This window comes from Miscanthus floridulus, chromosome 16 (genome assembly GCF_019320115.1).
Source record: "Miscanthus floridulus cultivar M001 chromosome 16, ASM1932011v1, whole genome shotgun sequence".
Lineage (NCBI taxonomy): Eukaryota > Viridiplantae > Streptophyta > Magnoliopsida > Poales > Poaceae > Miscanthus > Miscanthus floridulus.
In genome coordinates, this window is record NC_089595.1 from 95,952,826 (window position 1) to 95,971,614 (window position 18,789).

The window sequence follows — 18,789 nt, forward strand, 5'->3', positions numbered from 1 at the left end:
GCTCTAATATTTGCTCATGTCTTGTACCTATTCCTTTGTTCTTGTTCTGTTAAAACATCTAAAATTGTGTAAGATGTAGTCTGTTGCTCATACAATCACTTATAAATAGTTAGAATCAAGGCTGTTGTAATCAGGGCTGTTAAAACACCGACTAGGGCTGTTGTAAGTAGTTAGAATCAGCTATAAATAGAAAGCATAGTTTGCCACATTCAGAGTTCACAACTGCTTCTTGCAGCTCATTGTAGTGTGTCTGGGCTGTTCTCACCCCCTTGGTTGCAACATCCAAAAATGTTTGTTTAATCAATATAATTGCATTAGCAGCAAATACCAATTGCACTATTTGAAATGTGCAATTTGTTTTTTGGTATTCTGTATTTTTGTTTCCTGAGTTCCTTAATTTGTGAATCTATAATTCTAATTCCTGAATTTGGTTGCAGCAAATACTAGCAGTCTTGGATTACATCTTCATGTGGAAGTCGGTGTGCTTACCTTGGTTGTTGAGGTTAGTGGTTTCCCTTCAATCTGTTGGTTGCTTGCCCCTTTCCTCTGCTCTCTTGCCCCCACGCAGAGGAGATCTTCATCTTTGATCTACTGGTTATTTTCTCCTTTCCCCTGCTCTGTGTGGGGGATCTGATCTGATCTGCATGCAGAGCAGTGCTCTGCTTGCCCCCACACAGAGATCTGATCTCCACACAGGGCAGAGGCTTCCCCTGTTTGCTCTGCTTGTTTTCCAAGTATATCGATTGCTATTTTTGGGCTTATGTGCTGGCACATCTTTAGTGGGTCTCTCTGTCTTCTTAGGTATTGGGCTCTGTGCTGACTTACTCTTTACTTAGACAGAAGACAACCATAAAAAAACTTAGACAGAAGACAATAGCAAAAGACAAAAACAACAGAGTCGTGGGCCTTATTTGTATGATGGAATCTGTGTTACATTCTCCTAAAACACACGTTTTTTCCCATGTTTCAATTCGTATGTTTCTTAGGCATCCAATAACTATGTGCTAGCTAGTCCAAAAACACATGGTTTTTTCTGTGTTAAAATCTGTGTATTTTACATGTAGCCGACAACTATGTGTTAGCTTATGCTAAAATACACGTGTGTAGAGTAGACAGACTCTATAATAATGTCTTATTAAACATGTGTCAAGTAAATGCAACTTTAATATATTTTTTCCTGGCATTTGAACAGCGTGGATGTTCTGGGCACTTCCAAAAATGTTCATGTGCCTCGGCTGTTCAAGTGCCCAGAAAAAAAGTATCACCAAAAAAGATAGTTGGAACACTTGGAAGGACAAAAATATGTTTTCAGAACGGAACCAGTTAAGTGCCTCAGCTCATGGTAGTGTCAGTCTGGGAAAAAATTCAAAAAATGCCATGTAAGGAAAATTTAAAATTTAAGTGCTAAATTGGACAGAGCAAGTTTTTTTTTTTATGTCAAATAAGAAATTTTCTCAAAACTGAAATAGAACCAATGAAAAAAAAACAGTGTGAAGAGAAGAATCGAAGCGTCCTCCCGGGCGGTCATCTTGGTGACCGAGATCCCGTGCCAAGTTCGCGCACTACGCCGCCGCCGTGGCACGCAAACAACGGCAGCTTGGGCTGCTGCCCGACCTCGGTCCTCGCCGCACACGCACATTGACAGCGCCTCTTCCTCGCGCAGCTCGACGCTTTCTACTTCCACGGCCTCTAGCAGGGCCTCCTTTGCTCGCGCACTGCCGTCGACGAGGCTTGCGGTGATGGCCCATAGGCCCCATACTCAGCTTCAACAACCGCAGAGGCTCAGCCTGAGCCACGCTCATCTCCCCCCGTCAGATGCAAGTGCCACCTCCAGTGGCGTGGCGTGGCTGTGACCGCTCTTGCGTGATGACGGCGTCCAGGGCTTGGCCACCGGCTTTGCAGCGCCACCCGCGCCACTGTGCTGCCGTCAGCGACAGTCCAGGTGAAACCACAGAAGGGGGTGTCAAGGTTGGCCATGCTCGGCCACCTACATCGGTGTCCACTGTCCCGGCAGCACCCACCACTTCAACACTTGACTAGATGTCGACGATAGAGCACATGAGGTGTTTGACAGAATGCCCCCATGAAGTAAACAACACATCTTTGTCTTCACGTATATGCCATGATTCCCATGAATCAATGCTTGTCGGGGTTGTTTTTTAAGATTTTTTTTTTCAGTACTGCTTGTAGGCAGTCCTCTTAGCTAGATACTAACTGTGAAGCATGTGCATGTGTCGTGAATGGTTAATCTGATGATGTCTCAAACACACTGATCTCACTGCAACTATGGGGTGGCTACCAATGTGTGCAATATGTCTTCGATACTCACTATTTATGCTTTAGAAACATCTTGTTCATTGTCCTGGATTAGCTTGGTCACAATTTCTCACGCGTGCAAAGAGGATACCATATTTCATCAGTTCTTAAAAAGATATTTGCCTTTTCTGTAAGTTCAGGCAGCCCCTTAAATATATTGACTTTAGCATTGCAACAATTACTATAGTAAAGGTAAAGAATTGAGTGCTGCCTACAAAACTTAGATTTTCAGCAAGGGTACAATCTTTCAGAAATGTCAGCTTCAACCTTAAATCTTCTGATCTTATATTTAGTCATTGGCATTCCTCAAAATATCACCACCATAAAAATTTCTTCTGTTTTTTCCAACTATGATTCTGTCAATTTCAATTTGAGAGTATAGTTTTCTGTGATCAAAGGTGTTCAAACTTGTCCTTAGAATATCATAATACAACATGCATTTTAACTGCTGTAATCTCCTTGATTTTTCCTTCTGTCATATTTCATCAAACAATAACATTCATGGAGCCCAAAGGTGTGCCGAAGGGGGCACCCTGTCATTCTGTTGTTGCCACACCTTTGGTAATTGCATTCGAGATGTTTCTTTGCATATGTCTAGAAAGCATACAAGCTAGGTCTGATTACATTGAGTAACCAAAACCTTGGCCAGTATTTCAATTTTGCTAACAGAGGCACGGGCATATCAGAAGCAATACTGTTGTCTGCGTTTTTTTTAAACAGATATCAATTGTAGCTTCAACTCTCCTTTTTATGATTGAGAAAGCCATTTGTAATGGCAACGGCAAGATGCTGCAGCCCAAGTCAGGTGAGTTTCCTTATTTCTACAATCGTTGCTTCTCTTTTGAACTTGTTACAATTTAGATTGGTTAAATGTTGTGATCATCTTAGAGAGCAAGTCTGATTGATTAATTTTTGCTAAGTTTGAAGCCATGATTTTTGCTATCAAAAATTGAAAACCAAGGGTAATCTTTTTGGTTCAGGTTTTAAGAAAGAATTAGCTACTTGACTGCTGGTTTATAGCAGGCATTAGTTGTGTCAACTGTCAAGACTCAAGATGCTAATGTTGGTTATGATAATTGCAGGTAGCATCATTTCTGGGCAAATAACCGTCATGATGAGCTCATCAACTCATCATTGTATTGATCTAACAGTTTGGTTCTCATCTCTTCGTGTGCATGTTTCTTCATTTTTCAGCAGGTGTACTCAGATTTAGCTTCTGAAAGGCTCTAAGTTTTCAGAGATCAAGAAGAGGAGCAACAACTAAAACCGTGAGATGGAAACTGAATCTGAATAGAAAAATTACTAAATCAGGGAGAGTTTGATGCTAGTCGACCAATGCTACATTTTAAAGCCACCCTGCCAAGTTGGTAAGGAGACCATATCTTGACTTCTAGCAATAACGCTAGTTTGAGCCACATATGCTCCATCCGCATTGATCTTTACCATGGCCGGACTCTGCAGCATTATGTACTCTAATGCCAATTTGAAGTGTGTACACTACTGCAATTCTGAAGTATGTACACTGCTGCTCCTTGATTACTTGATGTTCCGATATGTCAAAATTTAGAGCTCATAGATCTCCTAGCCACATCAAATGAGGAGTTGAAATTTAATCATTTTGTTGCCTCGATCGGCTCGCTGCTCTAACAAGTGAGGGGCAAAGCCGCGCCTGGTTTTCTAGTATAGATTAATTTAGGTAGTTATCTAGGCAATTTCCATATATGTGGGAGTAATTTGGGCATTTTACTTGCTATTTTAAGTTTATACTTAGCAAAGCCATAACATAATTCGGCCCAATTATCTGGCAACATGATTTGGCCCAAGGAAGTGCAGCCACATATTCCATAAATCCCAGCCCATGAACAGTGGCTATCTTTCCACAGATGACAGACCACAGGTGCTAGTGGAGTAGTGGAGGTATAAATACTGGTACAGTATTGCAATTCTACTCCTCCCCTCGCAGTACACTGTACACCATCACCATTCTCCAGAAAGAGCGCACATGGCAGAGAAGGTACGTGCTGCCTTCTCTATCTCTGATCTCTGCGTTTCTGGTTGTTGAACGTCTCCCTGCCTGTGTGTTTATCTACTGTGATGATCGTCCGTGTTTCCAATGATTTTGGTTTGTTTGGCTACTTGGCTAGCACCACTTGCATCAACAGAGTGATTTATAGTGTCATGCAGGTGTCCACGCTGGTCGTCACACTCAACCATGGCTGCTGCCGCTGCTTCACCAAGATCCGGAAGACTCTGTGCAAGCTGCAAGGTAATAACCACTTCCCTCCTGATTCAGTATCTACCTATACTGTCGTCCAGTCCTTAGAGCAGGAAGCTGTACGGTTTAATTCCCTCTTGCGTACGTGTTGGCAGAAACTGAGGACATCCGGACGATTTCCTACGACGAGGTGTCCGGGACGGTGGTGATCTCGGGCGCCTTCGACCCGCTGGTGCTCCCCTGCAAGCTCCGGCGCAAGGCGGGCTGGCTGATCAGGGACATCCAGCTCGTGGCAGCGGAACTGAGGCTCACACCACAGCGACCAGCCATGCTGCCAAATCCGTCCGGTGGGCTGGCGGCCCTTGCTCCGTCGTGCTGCTGCGGCATCTGCGGGTGCGGGGGCTACAGTGGCTACGGCCGCTGCTACTGCGGTTGCCAGGCGTGCGCGTTCGTCAACCACCCGCCAGCGGGCTACTACAGGGAGCTACCGTTGGGGCAGTACCCAAAGATCACCTGCGACTGCAAGGAGGCGTCGTCTCCTGCGTGCAAGATCATGTGATGTGTTTTCATGTGATGTGTTTGCTACCTGGTTTACCTTGACTCGTGTTTTAATTTGATCATGTGATGTGTTTGCTATCTGGTTTACCTTGACTCGTGTTTTGATCATGTGATGTGTTTGCTACCTGGTTTACCTGAGTTACATTGGTTCTGAACTGGAATGGAGCAATGTGGAAGGCTGGTTTAGTGACTTAGTCGTTAATGATAAATTCAAAGCAAATATATCTATGTGAAAACTAGAACATTGTTTCAGAATTGAATCTTGTTCATCAGCACGCATACTTTAAACCAATCACTATTATTCTGCGTCCTCGTTGAATGGCCGTATTATTCTGAATCCTGGTTGCCGTGTACCAATGGCAGAGTTCTCATTTGGAAGCCGATGATGTCCTCTTATTTCCAAAGATGAGAAATTCTATCTAAAGATGAGAATCTAAAATCAACTAGTGTACAAGATTACTGACCCATGGGCTTCTACACGCCAATTGTTTGTTTAGTAATTTTTGCAGTTGTACAAGAATTTGGTTCATGCCATTTATATCTTGTATTCTTCAGCTTCCGCGTCACTACGTTCCTATTTATCAACGGACTTCTCCAATTCAAAAGAGAGCAATTGTGGTGGAGTCTCTAATAGAAAAGAATATTGTTTCTGCTAGAGGAACTGTGGTGGAGTTCCTGCATATGTTCACTACGTTCATATATTTATCAACGGACTTCTTCGATTGGAAAGATAGCAATTGTGGTGGAGTTCCTGCATTCTCCAATTGAAAAGAATATTCTGCTAGAGCAATTGTGGTGGAGTTCCTGCATATGTGCTGCTATCCGGTTCAGTTGTTTCCTCTCATCTGGTTTTCTTAGGGTGCAACTAACCAACCAACCATCAATTGGCACATCATAAATCGTTGTTTTTACCAGACTCCTTGCTGTTTTTACCAACCATAAATCGTTGTTCAAGCTGGGTAAACACCGGTATATAAACACCGCCGCTCTTCCCGTATTCCCTTTCAAATTTCAGGGGACGGAATGCTGGCCATTGTGTTCTGCACGGGAGTCGGGAGGCGCTTGGGTTTTTTATGAGACGTCTGGTTCTCCCTCCCACATGCATACACGAGGTGGTGCTAAAAAGCGAAGGTAAATTACTTGCGGAGCACCAGATTCAGAAGCAACCAACGGTAATGGGCCATTCACCGCAACAACAATGGACCTCTCGCTAACTGAGCTGAGCTAGCCAGCACGCCACACGCCGATGCACGTTTTTGTGATGCACGTTGTTGTGATTTTTTTTTCCTTTGATAAGATTCCGTGTGAAGACGTGAATTTGTTTCGTAGAGTAAAAAATTCCATCAATCTATACTCCTGCATAGATTAAAAACTTAGAAAATATAACCTTTTACAATGTCATGAATCCAATTTTTGATTTATCAGCAGCCGCAGATTTTTTATCCTTGAATTAACGAAACTCTTATGCCTATTGTATCTTTATAAAATATTCTTTATATATTCTTTATACTTAGGCCCTCTTTGGCCGGAGTCTTGGCTTTTTAATGAAGCTCCGCCAAACACTATCTAATAAAACAGCTCTATAAAAGAAGCTAAAGAGAGGATTTGTTTTTTTACTCCACTAGATGGGTGAAGCCACCAAATCATGGCTTCTCCAGCTTCTTTGATGAGGCCCTTGTCAAAGAGGGCTCTAAATAAGAAACATTTACTAGAAAATATCTATGCAATTTGGTGAAGTCACATTACCGATGTCCCACTTTCCCTCCGCACTGCCCACCCGCAAACGCACCTCAGGCGCCTATTCTCCTTCACACGGTCCTTGGCGCAAGCATCCCTCCGCTTGTTCACTTGCTGCCCCAACGACGTACCCATGATCTCCTATGAACACAAATGTGCCATAAATGCACCTACAAATGACTAGGGCATCCACAATAGTTGCTATCAAAATCGACAGCGACGTGGAGGAATCCTATAATTTAACGCCAAACACTTTTACCTAGGCTATATAGCCAGCGAGTTGATTTTCTGCCATTCTCTCTCCTCCACATCGGTTCCCAAGCCTAGTCAGTAGCCAAATCATCGGCTCAAATCTGTCATCGTAGTTCATGTTTGACAAAATTTATAATGAATAATATTTATAATTTTGTCTCTAAATCGGTTTATTAAGAAAATATATTTTATAATTAATTTATTGTACTTATTTTGTATCATAAATGTTAGTATTTTTATATAATTTTAGTTAAACTAAACACATTTAACTCCTCAAAAATAAGAATTGTATTTTTTCTGAACATATAGAGAGTGCACAACTTTTTTTTATTTGGTTATCCAAATATAACCATCTTCTATTTCTGATTTCTCGGTAGCCAAAGATATTCAACGAGAAGGGTTCTCTAGAGTGCACACAAAATATATGAAAACGGTTGGAGAGCAAAAGATATAAAAACTGATTTTTATATAAATGACGCTCTAAATAATGGTTTAAAGAGTGAGATTTAAAAAGACTAATACACAGCCGTACGCAATCGAGGCAGTACCGTGAGAAACCGCAGAGCAGAGGACGATTTGGACCCCGTGAGCCTGTAGGCTGTGTAGCCCTTGGGCTTGAGATGGCCTGCTCAACAGCTCGTCGTGCATTGGACGGCTCCATCCTGCAAATGAAACTCGTATCGAATGCCATTTCCTGTTATTCCAAGGGGGGGCCTAAAGTGCACGGCGTTTTCATTTGCGCGGCCTGGCCACGAAAAATCCATGCAAGTACAAAGGAGACGTTGAAATGCAGGTGAAGAATTTCTCGCAAAAAAAAATCAAGTGAAGAATTACTGCTTCAATTGAACTTTGGCAACAGGGGGACGATACAGAAACAGGGACACTGCAACGACATAGCAAATCAACGGAGCGGAGCCGACGGGCCTAGGCGTCCACGGCGGCGGCGGCGGCGGCGATCGCCTCGAGACCTATGCCCACCGCGGCTACGACGACGCAGATGCAGGACCTAGCGTCCTCAGGAATGCTGTCACCCAGCGCCTCCACCGCGGTCTCAAGGAGGGCCATCACCTCCGAAGCCCGTTGTCCGGTGCGCGCGGTCGGGGCAGCCACGGAACCCAGCAAGGCCAGCTCTCTGCCGGGTGCGGTGGCAGAGACGATGGCCGAAGACGGAGGAGGAAGGCCGGCCTTGACGTCCTGTAGTCGCCCGAAACTAGCGACACGGGCCGCAGCTCTGGATAGCACGACGGCCATATTTGGATCAGACCCAGGTGCCTGGCGCGATCTCGGGCGCCTGGGGCCAGGACGACTGCCTGACCGGAAGCTTGCCGGCTGGGAGGCCGCAACCCAAACATCAGCTGCAGCAGCACTGTCCACCTCGTGCCTCGCCGTAGCAGCCTCCTTGCGGCCACGCAGGCGGTGCAGCAGGTTGATGACTTTGTCCTTGACGAATGCCGCGGCTGCCTTGAGCTTCTCGAAAGCCGACGAGGCGACCGTGCGCAGGTAGTCCATCACCGCCTCAGTCGCGTCGTAGACGGAGTCGAGGGCGTCGTTGACAACGTTAGACGCCGGCGCCCACGCCGCCCCGACCACCACGCTGACCCAGAACGCGGTGCTCACCGCGGCCCCATTATTACTACCACTTGCTCGATCGCTCCCAGCAAACATAGCCGGCCTCTTGCCCAGTTGCCCTGCCTGCTTCTGTGTGGTGTGTGGCTTGCGGTGCCTCTGCAAACGGGCGGCGCCTGCGAGATTTATAGCCACCTAGCCCGGCCTAGCGGTGGCGACGTCGAATGCATTGGGAATATGCAGCGTCGGATGGGAAAGCGTGCACAAACGAAGCTCGAGTTGACGCAAGGTACCAGGCGTCGGCGGCGTCCTTTTCGTTCAGCGCACAGCTCACGAGGAGGAGGCGCCCCCCGGACGGTACGATACGAGAGTTTCTGCTTCGAAAGTCGAGAGGGCTTGCAGCTGGAACCAGCCTTGCGACGCACCCATCCAATTGACTTATTGTATCAATTTTTCATTAAAAATTCATAAAACACAACTTCCTCACTAGATCATTAGACCTCAATTTACAAGAATTTGCCTGATTTAGATACAAAATAGTGAAATTCGTTGATCATGATACTAATCTGTATGGTAAATACAATGTTTACAATGGTAAATAAAATCAGTCTGTGTTGTTTTCAAGCATATGTTTCTTGAATATTAACGTTAGTAGTTAGTACATGTCAACCATAAGTTTGATGCTGACAGTGGGGTCACGACTCATAGGAATTGGCAACACTTTATGTCCTGCTTTACATGTCTCCTTTCATCTCTTTTTGTGACCGGACAACATAAAACATATTGCACATTTCTCGTCCATATAATATTCGCCTTTATTTAGTGCAAAGCTTGTTACAACATAATGTTATCTTGCTGACAGTCTAAACTGAATGGTCTAAGATGCTCAAACTGTATTAATCTTTTTAGAGCTTGTGAGTTTTAACAAGCAGGAGCGGTAACTTTTGGGTAATCGGAATCTGATTGTGCTTCCCATTCTATCCAAGATGCATCATAAACTGGAACATCATGCTTTCCAATCCTGTAGAGCCCCTGTAAAAAGAGATATTAATAGGGATTGCTTTGCTAGTGCCTGATAAATCCAAGATGAACAGGGAAGATTCCAGACCAGAGAAAGTATGCAGGCAGTCACGCCAGATCCGCAAGTGACAACAATGGGTTGGTCTAGGGAAATTCCTGAAGAAACACCAAATACACCGTACTGTTATTGCTTGGCAAACTTTTCAGAATTTCTATACATGATCCCTAAGAAATACTCAATTTCTAAAAGATCTGAAATGTTAAATTATCAGCATTCTTGCTCTACTTCTCATATTTGTACTTTAGAAAAAATCTTGCTTTCTTTCTTGCCAAGAACACAATAAAATTACTTGTTTCAGATTATTAAAATGAGTTGCAACGGAATGGAGACCTGCTTGCTGAAATTTTTGCCACAGCTCATCTACAGAGAGAAGGTTGAAGTCAAACATCATCATTTCTTAGCAATTGATGGTTATCTAACTATCATGTGATGTACTGAATCTTTGAATCATACCAACCTCAGGGAATGGAACACGGATGCTTCCTGGTATATGTCCACTTCTTACCTCTTTCCGTGGTTCTGGTGCTACACCATCAAATCTGTGAATTTGAATGTGGGTAATTTTCTTCAGAACAAGAAGAAACCACATGCAACTTAGGAAGAGGGGTCAATAACAAAAAAAATGACATCAGCTGCCAATGCATATAATGCATCTTTTTAACAATTAGTTTGAGAATTAGCGGATTCACAAATGGTGAAATATATTTTCATCTGTACATCTAACAGTTTAATGTAATTTCTTTAAATTCAGAGTGAGGGCGGAGTCTTGCTTGAACTGGAGCGTTGTGTTTACTAACCTAAGTTTGTACTTGCAAATCATATTCAATTAGCATCAGAACTTCTAGCTGCTACAGTTCATGTAACTAAAGATGTTACCTGCCCTTTGCTCTGGCATCTATTTGTTGGTAAGTCTTAGCAGTGACATTATGTGCAACCTGTTGCATGAATCAAACAACTCAATTTGCATGAGAATAACATTAATGTTTCACTTAGTGATAATCTGCATAGCTCCTTTTTGAGTTAATCATATTTACAGAATTCGGAGTTGATCCTATTACTCTAGAGTTGATCAAATTTATGGAGTTCCACCAAATTTTTGAGGCATCAATGTAAAATTAAAGAAAGCAAAAGGGTTCATATGACCAGCAGACTGATACATATTTCAGTCTAAGCATGCAAGGCTAATACTTTCAGGTAAAAAAAGTTACTAGCCTTTTTCAGTGTCCAGAATAGATTAGGCTGAAATTCAGTCTGAAATGTGATTGTATTTGTCTGCACAGACAAAAAAAATGTAATTATCTAATAAGCAAAAAAATGTTTAGTAATTATATAGACAACATCATTTTAGCTCACCTATTCACCGTTATAAACCCTTTCAACAGCCTTATTTGCAGCATTTGATTTCAGAACTGCATCATCAGGGCTGGCATTTTCCACATTGAACCCAGAAACTCGCCACTAAGGTAAACCACCGTCTATACTCTCTTTTTTTGGCCTCTTATCTTAAGTACAGCTGTAGAATCTGTTCGGATACAGACACACACCACCACGCACGCGCACACCTCACACACACACGATATACGAATAAACCTACAACTATACCTAGACAACGAACGCAGCTGAGAGATACTCGAAGATCATCGGACTCTGAGCGTGGCGGGCACGTCACTTGACCATTATGGCACATCTGCGCGAGAGGCAACTGAAATTATTTAGGGAACTACTGTTCCCGGTGAGACACCGGCGTCGAAGCCAGGCTTCGAACGTGGGCGGGCAGCGTGCTCACCTGCATGGCTTGCCAACCGAGCCAGAGCTCGTTCTCCCGTCTATACTCTCTTGTGTCCAAACACTCTAAACATCCTAAACATCTTGAAGGAAATCATGTTAGTTAAGTAAAACAATCAGATGACTCTTATAACAAAGAAAATAGTGTCCTTGATAAGGTCGTCATTAATTTTGATCATTTTTTATATCAACAGCACAACTGAATAGCAAGTTTCTACTGATTTCATCATTTTGATGAAGTGGATGTTGGAACAGACTTCTGCTTACCACCAAACACGAGGTGCACTGAAGAATCCCTTTCCATCATAAACAATAACTTTATCCTGATTTTTTATACCCAGCTTAGAAATTGCTGCTGCAAAAGCCTCTTCTGATGGCAACATGTGTGGTAACTGAAACAATATCATAGGGTAAACATATTATGCTTTAGAAAAAGAAAACAAGCTCTATATTACTACTATATTGCGAAACTAATTAAAAGAATCAGTCTCTAGTTGGTGGCAAAATCTTACTTTAAGTACATGAGATTTGCAAAGCTGTATGAACCACAACCACCTTAGGAAATCCTTGTTGTTTATCTACTTCAACTAAAATAATGGGAAAAAATGAGGATGCAAGGTATATCCAGAAACATTTCTCACATCAGTTGTCCGATCAACTATGCCATCTAAGTCGAAGAATAGCGCACCAGGGATGTGTGCCACCTGAAGATATAAGAACACTTCAGCTCCAACAATTGTGTCAAAAAGGAAAATGAGACATGTTACAGCTGATGTTGAAAACCTGATATTCTTCCCATAGATCCCTATTCTCTACTGGCATGTACCAGGAAGCATCCAAAACCTAAAACAAGTTGTTAACTATCACAAACCACATCTGTCTCTAACCCTCTAATTCTTTCTGGAAGTAAGATCAAATTGACAAACAATCATACTGCTATGTTCTCCACATACCACTGACGCAGGGGATAGAAGAAGTATCTCTGAACTTTTTGTTTATGAAGGAAGCATTATTTAAGTATCTCTGAACTGAATATGAACATGCAAACTAGATGACTTTTTTTACCTTGACATCAGGCATTCCTAGGTGCTTGTGCAGCCACTGAGCAGAAACAACCGGATCATCCTGCGCCATTACAGACCAGCGGGCAAGCCAAGAGACCTAGGTCGCCGGAGTGGACTAGCTAAAAAAACAAAGCTTGCTGGTGAGATTCTCAAGCTAAAGGATAGCCTCCGCTCCAAGAAGAAGAAAAGAGGGAGAATAAACCAAGCTGCCATATAGGCTAAGATTGGAGCTGACCTTATTGATTCGGATTCCTGCGGCCCTACGAGAGAGCGCCTACGGGAGAGGAAGGGGAGCAGCGAGAGAGGTGGACGGGCGACGGGCGGAGCAGACGAGCTGATTTGGACCAGTGAGGTAGCCACGCCAAGGAATTATTTAAATATAATTAATAATTATATATATATAGAAACATACTCCATCCGTCTCTAAATATCTGTCGTTTTCGCTTCCCGAGAAATAATTTTGACTAAATAATATATATATAAATATTAATATTTATTATACATAATTAATATCATTTTGATAGATATTTGAATCTAGTTTTTCTATAAATTTGTTTGAAGAAATGTTGCAAGTATTTTCTACTAATCCAGTCATTTTTTGGCACAAAAACCAATGACTACAGTTAATTGGGGAAGGGAGTATAAGTAATTGGTTTATTTGCCTCGGATTGATGCTGCGAGAGTGAACTGTGTGCTCAAGTTCTGTGTGCCCATGTTTGTGTGCTGATAAAGTGATAATTATGCAAACCGATCAGTAGCGTCATTAGTCCCGGTATACGGCCGCCTTGCCCACAGAACACATAGCAGTTATGCTTATGCAGACGACAGCACAAGCCAACAACAGCATGGAACTGCATACCATGTCCTTTCAGTTATATAAGTACCTGTGCAAATACAGCTTTCCAACTCAAACATGACAGCTACAAATCTTGTAGATTTCCAACTCAGAGTTCACCCAAAAAAAATCGCAGTTTTACAGCTATAGCGGAACCAAATATGTGCCCAAACGTTCCCTCAAAAAAAATATGTGCCCAAACACTCCCGAAGAAGCTATGCGCCTAGCAACAGAGCAGATACGCTTCATAATTTTCCTGCATTTTTCCTATAAATCATTCAAGTAAAGAGTCTTCAGTCATTGCGATTTCTTCACCTGAAATTTGAACTCATGCCCATGTTTCAGTCGCAGTTGATCATCTCCTTAATTGTTTCTGGAAGTCGTCGCAAATGGAAGTACAAGGCTGGGGCAGAAAAATACTGCATGTTTCAGATCTCAAAGCAGCAGTTAGAACTGTCATAAGAGCATTCCTTATATTTATTCCAAGAACAAGGTTTGGATACAGATGAAGGTGTTGATGCTTAAATCATGTTCTCATTCCATTCTTAAATGCCTTCATCCATTTGTACAGTTTGTTGAACCTATCCATGCATCCTATTGTATTGATTGATGATACCCTAAGCTTCCATCTTTCTCCTCACCAAACCAGTGAAGAAATCAAAGCTGCAAACAAATGGTACTATGTCAAATGCCATTCTTGACAAAGAATAGTTCGTGATAGAACAAACTATTACATGTTGAGAACATATATAGGATGAGAAGCATACAAAATATGGTACACATACCAAGTAATGATATATAGAACAAAAAAAATTTAATGGTTGAAAAAACAGAGTAATGGGCAATACCTGTAGCCATCTGGGTGTAACTCGTAGCTTTTGTTATCTTCGCCAATAAAGTATAAGTACCCAGTTGGTGTTAACCCCTGGAAACGATTAATACTATTATTAGGTAAGTGGAAATATCAATTCAACCATAACAGTTCTGTTTTGTGCTAACCTGGATGGTGATGACACTGCCTGACTTGCTTTCATGTGCATCTTGTACGACAACTCTCTGGCTACTACATAACAATGAAAAGTGCAAATCTCTTTCACATATAGTAGCACATACCAAGGATAGACCATATTATCTTGCAAGCACTCTCTTCAGATATTTACAATGAACACTTAAAATCCAAGTGGTAGTAAATTTAGTTCAGAGCAAAACTTCATAACAAGGTCCAGTGAACATGTATATATTGAGATAATAGTCCATACCTATGAAGCCATGAGTTATAGTATTGCTCCTCAAGAGCCTGAAATCCTGCATTGGAATTTGAGGATGTTAAGTACACAACTTTACCAACAACAACAAAGCCTTTTAGTCCCAAGCAAGTTGGGGCAGGCTAGAGTTGAAAAAATAATTACAGTCAAGTTTAAAACATGTTTTGTCAGCATCTAAATCAGTAATAGGAAAATAATCAATCTCTACAGCAAACACAAAATTATCATTGAATCCATTGTCAGGAAAGGAACCAACTCTGCATATACATCAACAGCCACGATTCTAATAAGGATGTGGTCATGTACAAAAATGGGGGGAAATGAAATCCAAAGTACCTTGGTTCAAGAAGATCTCGAATAGATTTTCGAATTTATTGAAGAAGTATGCCAGTATGTCTTCTTGTTTCAATACGGGTGACGTAGGATTTGCCTCTTGAAGTGCAGCATTCAAGCATGTGGTAGGCTTTGCATTGTCAACATTTAAACCAACACCTGATTAAGACCAAAGGAATCCCATCCTTGTCAAAGGAAAAAAAAGAGATTAAATGCTTAGAATCAGCAAAATTGGAAATGCATGTTTTACCGGTACAAATATTGTAGACTTTGGGCTCATAAGATGAGGTACATAGAATGCCACCAACTTTTAATCCTTTCAGATAGAGATCATTAGGCCACTTTATCCTCACATCAAGTTCCGGTAGTCCCTGAGTTTTATCACAAAGGCAGAATGAAATGGTAACTGAAGTAGTTAGCCTAATGAAAATAGGGGACTGACAATAAAATCAATAAGCAGCAAACATGGGTACACTGAATTATAACCTAACCTTGGCACGACATAGCTCCTTGATAGCTTCGGTAATAGAAAGGCAAACAATATATTGCATAAGGGGCAACTTCCGTGCATCCTGCATCTGTGATGTGAAAGAGAACATGAGACAGCCTGGTGGCGATTCCCACACATTCTTTGAACGGCCTGCATGATTCATGAACAAAGATTAAATTTGTTACCTCTCAATAGCACATAGTGCATACTAAAATTATGTGATTACAAAGATCAAAGAAAAAAAAATGAAATGCATGTATGATCTGGTTTAGTCAACTAGTTAAGAATGTGTTAAACCAATGAATTTCAATTGCCACAAAAAGGTAGAATCAATTAAAACTGTTATTTTGATAAAGAGGTGTCACACTACAGTCAGATTCCACTTGTGTTCACTAAGACTTTCAAGCAATTGATCTTAAAGATTACACGGCATTCAGCAGATATTTTCATCATCTTTATCAATGATATCATAATAAGTTGAAGGGACCATCAATCTCGCCTAAAAAAACTCGATAACTTCGTAATCCAAGTTGCAATTCATGAGGTCCAAAACACAGGCTCCTTTTGGAAGCAAGGGGGAGCAAAACCCATGGATGGAAAACCCCCAAAGAACTAAGATAATAACTAAAATGATATCCCCATGGATTTTCCACTCCGGCAAAAGTCCGGGATCCCGGAGGAATTGAAGTTTCCAAATTAGGCCGACGGAAAAAAGCAAGCCCCTAATGATACGCACCTCTCCCTTTGAACTTCACGTCGGCAACGCACACAACGCCCACCAGTAGCTTTGCAAAGTTCCTGCGAACACGAGCTGACGGCAAGTCAAACAGAGTAAAATAAGATCAAACGAAAACCCAATCCCCGGGCGCGAAACCAGACATCGCACTCACCAAACAGAGTAAAATAAGATCAAACGAAAACCCAATCCCCGGGCGCGAAACCAGACATCGCACTCACCACGCGATGAGATCCTGCGTGGAACCAATCCTGGGCGTCTAGAGCATCCAACTCCCGAACCGGCGTGCCCGGAGCGCGCTCATGTACGCGGCGGCGTCGAAGCCCACGCCCTCGTAGGAGAGCGCGACAGCGACCTCATCGACCGGCTCGCCCTCCCCTAGGGCGACGGAACCGGCCGCGAAGGCCAGCAGCTCCTGCTCCTGGGCTGACTTGCCGTACGCCACGAGCGTGGTGGCTGCTCCAACGGCCGCGGACATGGACAAGCCGGCGGGTGGGTTGTGGCGGGAAGCGGACAGGTAGCGGCGGAGCGCGACGATGGCGAGTACGGCCCCGACGGTGGCAGCGGCCGCGGCCGCGGCCATGGTGGTTGATGGCGGTGGGAGGCGCACAGGGAACGACATCGCTATCGCTGTTGGTTTGGTTGTTTGGTGTGCTTTGTTTCCTCCGTCACTTAGTTTTTTCAGTGTAAGTGGGCTGTGGAGCTCGACTCCGAGACATGCACAGGATTGATACTTGTGGGCTGGTAGAGTGGGCTCCAATGCTCCAGATATTGGGCTGGATCGGGTCCGTTAGTTCAAAGTCGTGGTGGAATGGAACACTTATGTGCAAGTACGTATATTCTTTTGTGACAGGGAAAGTACTTTTTTTAAATAACTAGTAAAAAGGGCCAGAACAGTATATACAATTTATTGTTCGCTTACCTATATAACCTTCAGCATGTAGATTTCTTCCACGACGACGTAAAGTGTTTCAATTCATCTATAAAAATCACACTATATACCTAGATAACCTGAAAACATCCGCTTCTCCTAGCTTTAACTTACTCTAATAGGCTTATGTGTGAGCAAAGGTCCGATTTAAGTATGTTTTAGAGAGTTTTACATGTAGAGCTATTTTTCTTTTCAAACAGGTTACTGTTCCTGCTAACTCCAATGATAGTTGTTCCGGTGGCGGAGCTCGTTGATTTTGACGCCTAGGGCCACTTCCAAAGCCTATATACCGCCAGCGCGAAGTCTTCCATTGGGTCTACTACAAACCTATCTTATAAATGTACAAGTTTATAATTAAATCCGTGATATAATTCATGAAAACATGAAAGTTGTTAAAAATAACTAAATAATGATGTTTGGTTCGCAAAAAGTTGGGTTTTTGACACTAATGGTATAATTGGCAGTGGAGCAGGGGGGATTTTAATATCTTGATCCTCCTCCTTGTACAACCATGTTGACTTAATCAATTACTCCTTGTGCTACATAGGAGGCCGGACCCGGATAGGCGAACAACAGAGAGCAGACAACGCGATGGAGATGCCGGGTCAACGGCTTGCTGCTCGGTGCTCGTCGACCACGACCAGACGTTTGGTCCAGGCGTGCGGCTGCACTGCTGCAGGCTACGCCGCTGTGGCTGGTCAGGCCCCCGGCGCCTCCGACCGCCGACCATAGGCTACGACAGGGACTACGGGCCGAGTCGCAGCGGCAGTCGGCAGGGGCAGGCCGCAGGCTTGCGGCGACCGACGGGCGGCGCACAGAGAGCAGGAGACAGAGTCGATTGCGAGGGACGGGATCAGAGGAGTCGGGTGTCTGTGTCGGGCCGGGAGGAGTGAAACTTTGGCCCAACGCCTTGGGCCAGGCTAGAAATTTACAGATAGTATAAGAGTTACTTTTGGGCCACGCCTAGCTTTAGGCCCAAATCCGCCCATGTCTTGTTCGTGGAGCTGAAGGGAAAAAACTGCTTCACTGAAATGGGGCCTGGATTGATGATGGAGCCCGGTCTGATCGCATGGAGTAAATCTGTTTGTTTGATGGATCATGACGAATGAGGCAGGCGAATGTGGGCCATGCTTGCTCCCATGCATTGCATGGATGGATGACGACGACGATGATTTGAGAGACGGGCGGATGGATCGGTCATTCGGTCCAAGCTAGCAGCAAGCACCACCACCTATAGCAGCATTAATGTTGATCTCATCTGCGACGATCGATCGGGACATGGAGTTGTGATGACGATACTGGTAGTGTTCCTCGCTAGTCGGCCCCCAGTCAGAGTGGTGGTCATTATATCAGCGGAGTTCATTTACAGCATCGTTCGTGACCGTGCGACTGTGCGAGCAAGTCAGTGACAGTGAGTGAGGGGAGGGGCGAGGCCCATCATCCCATGCATGCATGCGTGTAGTACTGTATGGCCTGACCGCCGACGGCTGGTGCTGTGGTCCGTCCATGAGGCCGCCGTTGGCTCATGCCATGGTATGTAGCCACCTTTTTGCCCATGCGTTTGACAATCGCAGCAATTGACTACTACATCAAACATTTAGGGTTTACCGAAACCCATGAATCTA

The 18,789-nt window shown here is 43.5% G+C and overlaps 1 protein-coding gene and 2 pseudogenes across 8 annotated transcripts; 1 reads left to right on the forward strand and 2 right to left on the reverse strand.

The window, feature by feature from the left end:
- The first annotated feature begins 1,503 nt into the window (after positions 1–1,503).
- Positions 1,504–5,211, forward strand: LOC136513546 (protein PYRICULARIA ORYZAE RESISTANCE 21-like). Of its 8 annotated transcripts, none has more exons than XM_066507522.1 (4): positions 1,504–3,121; positions 3,297–3,398; positions 3,511–4,582; positions 4,687–5,211. In XM_066507522.1, the coding sequence occupies exons 3-4, from the start codon at positions 4,411–4,413 to the stop codon at positions 5,088–5,090; spliced, it is 576 nt and encodes a 191-aa protein (XP_066363619.1). In that variant the 5' UTR covers positions 1,504–3,121; positions 3,297–3,398; positions 3,511–4,410; the 3' UTR covers positions 5,091–5,211. The 8 variants fall into 8 exon arrangements, with proteins under 8 accessions (XP_066363619.1, XP_066363621.1, XP_066363623.1 ...); XM_066507524.1 differs by having other exon boundaries at positions 3,514–4,582; XM_066507526.1 differs by having other exon boundaries at positions 1,504–4,330; positions 4,491–4,582.
- A 4,354-nt stretch (positions 5,212–9,565) lies between these two features.
- Positions 9,566–12,896, reverse strand: LOC136509938 (thiosulfate/3-mercaptopyruvate sulfurtransferase 1, mitochondrial-like; annotated as a pseudogene).
- A 479-nt stretch (positions 12,897–13,375) lies between these two features.
- Positions 13,376–16,862, reverse strand: LOC136509936 (biotin--protein ligase 2-like; annotated as a pseudogene).
- Between the last annotated feature and the right edge of the window lie 1,927 nt (positions 16,863–18,789).

Excerpts from the sequence above, each read along its gene's own strand:
- LOC136513546 (XM_066507521.1), top strand. The coding sequence starts at position 4,411 with ATGATCGTCCGTGTTTCCAATGATTTTGGTTTGTTTGGCTACTTGGCT. Across the intron at positions 4,583-4,686 it reads GACTCTGTGCAAGCTGCAAG|AAACTGAGGACATCCGGACG; the intron begins GTAATAACCACT and ends ACGTGTTGGCAG.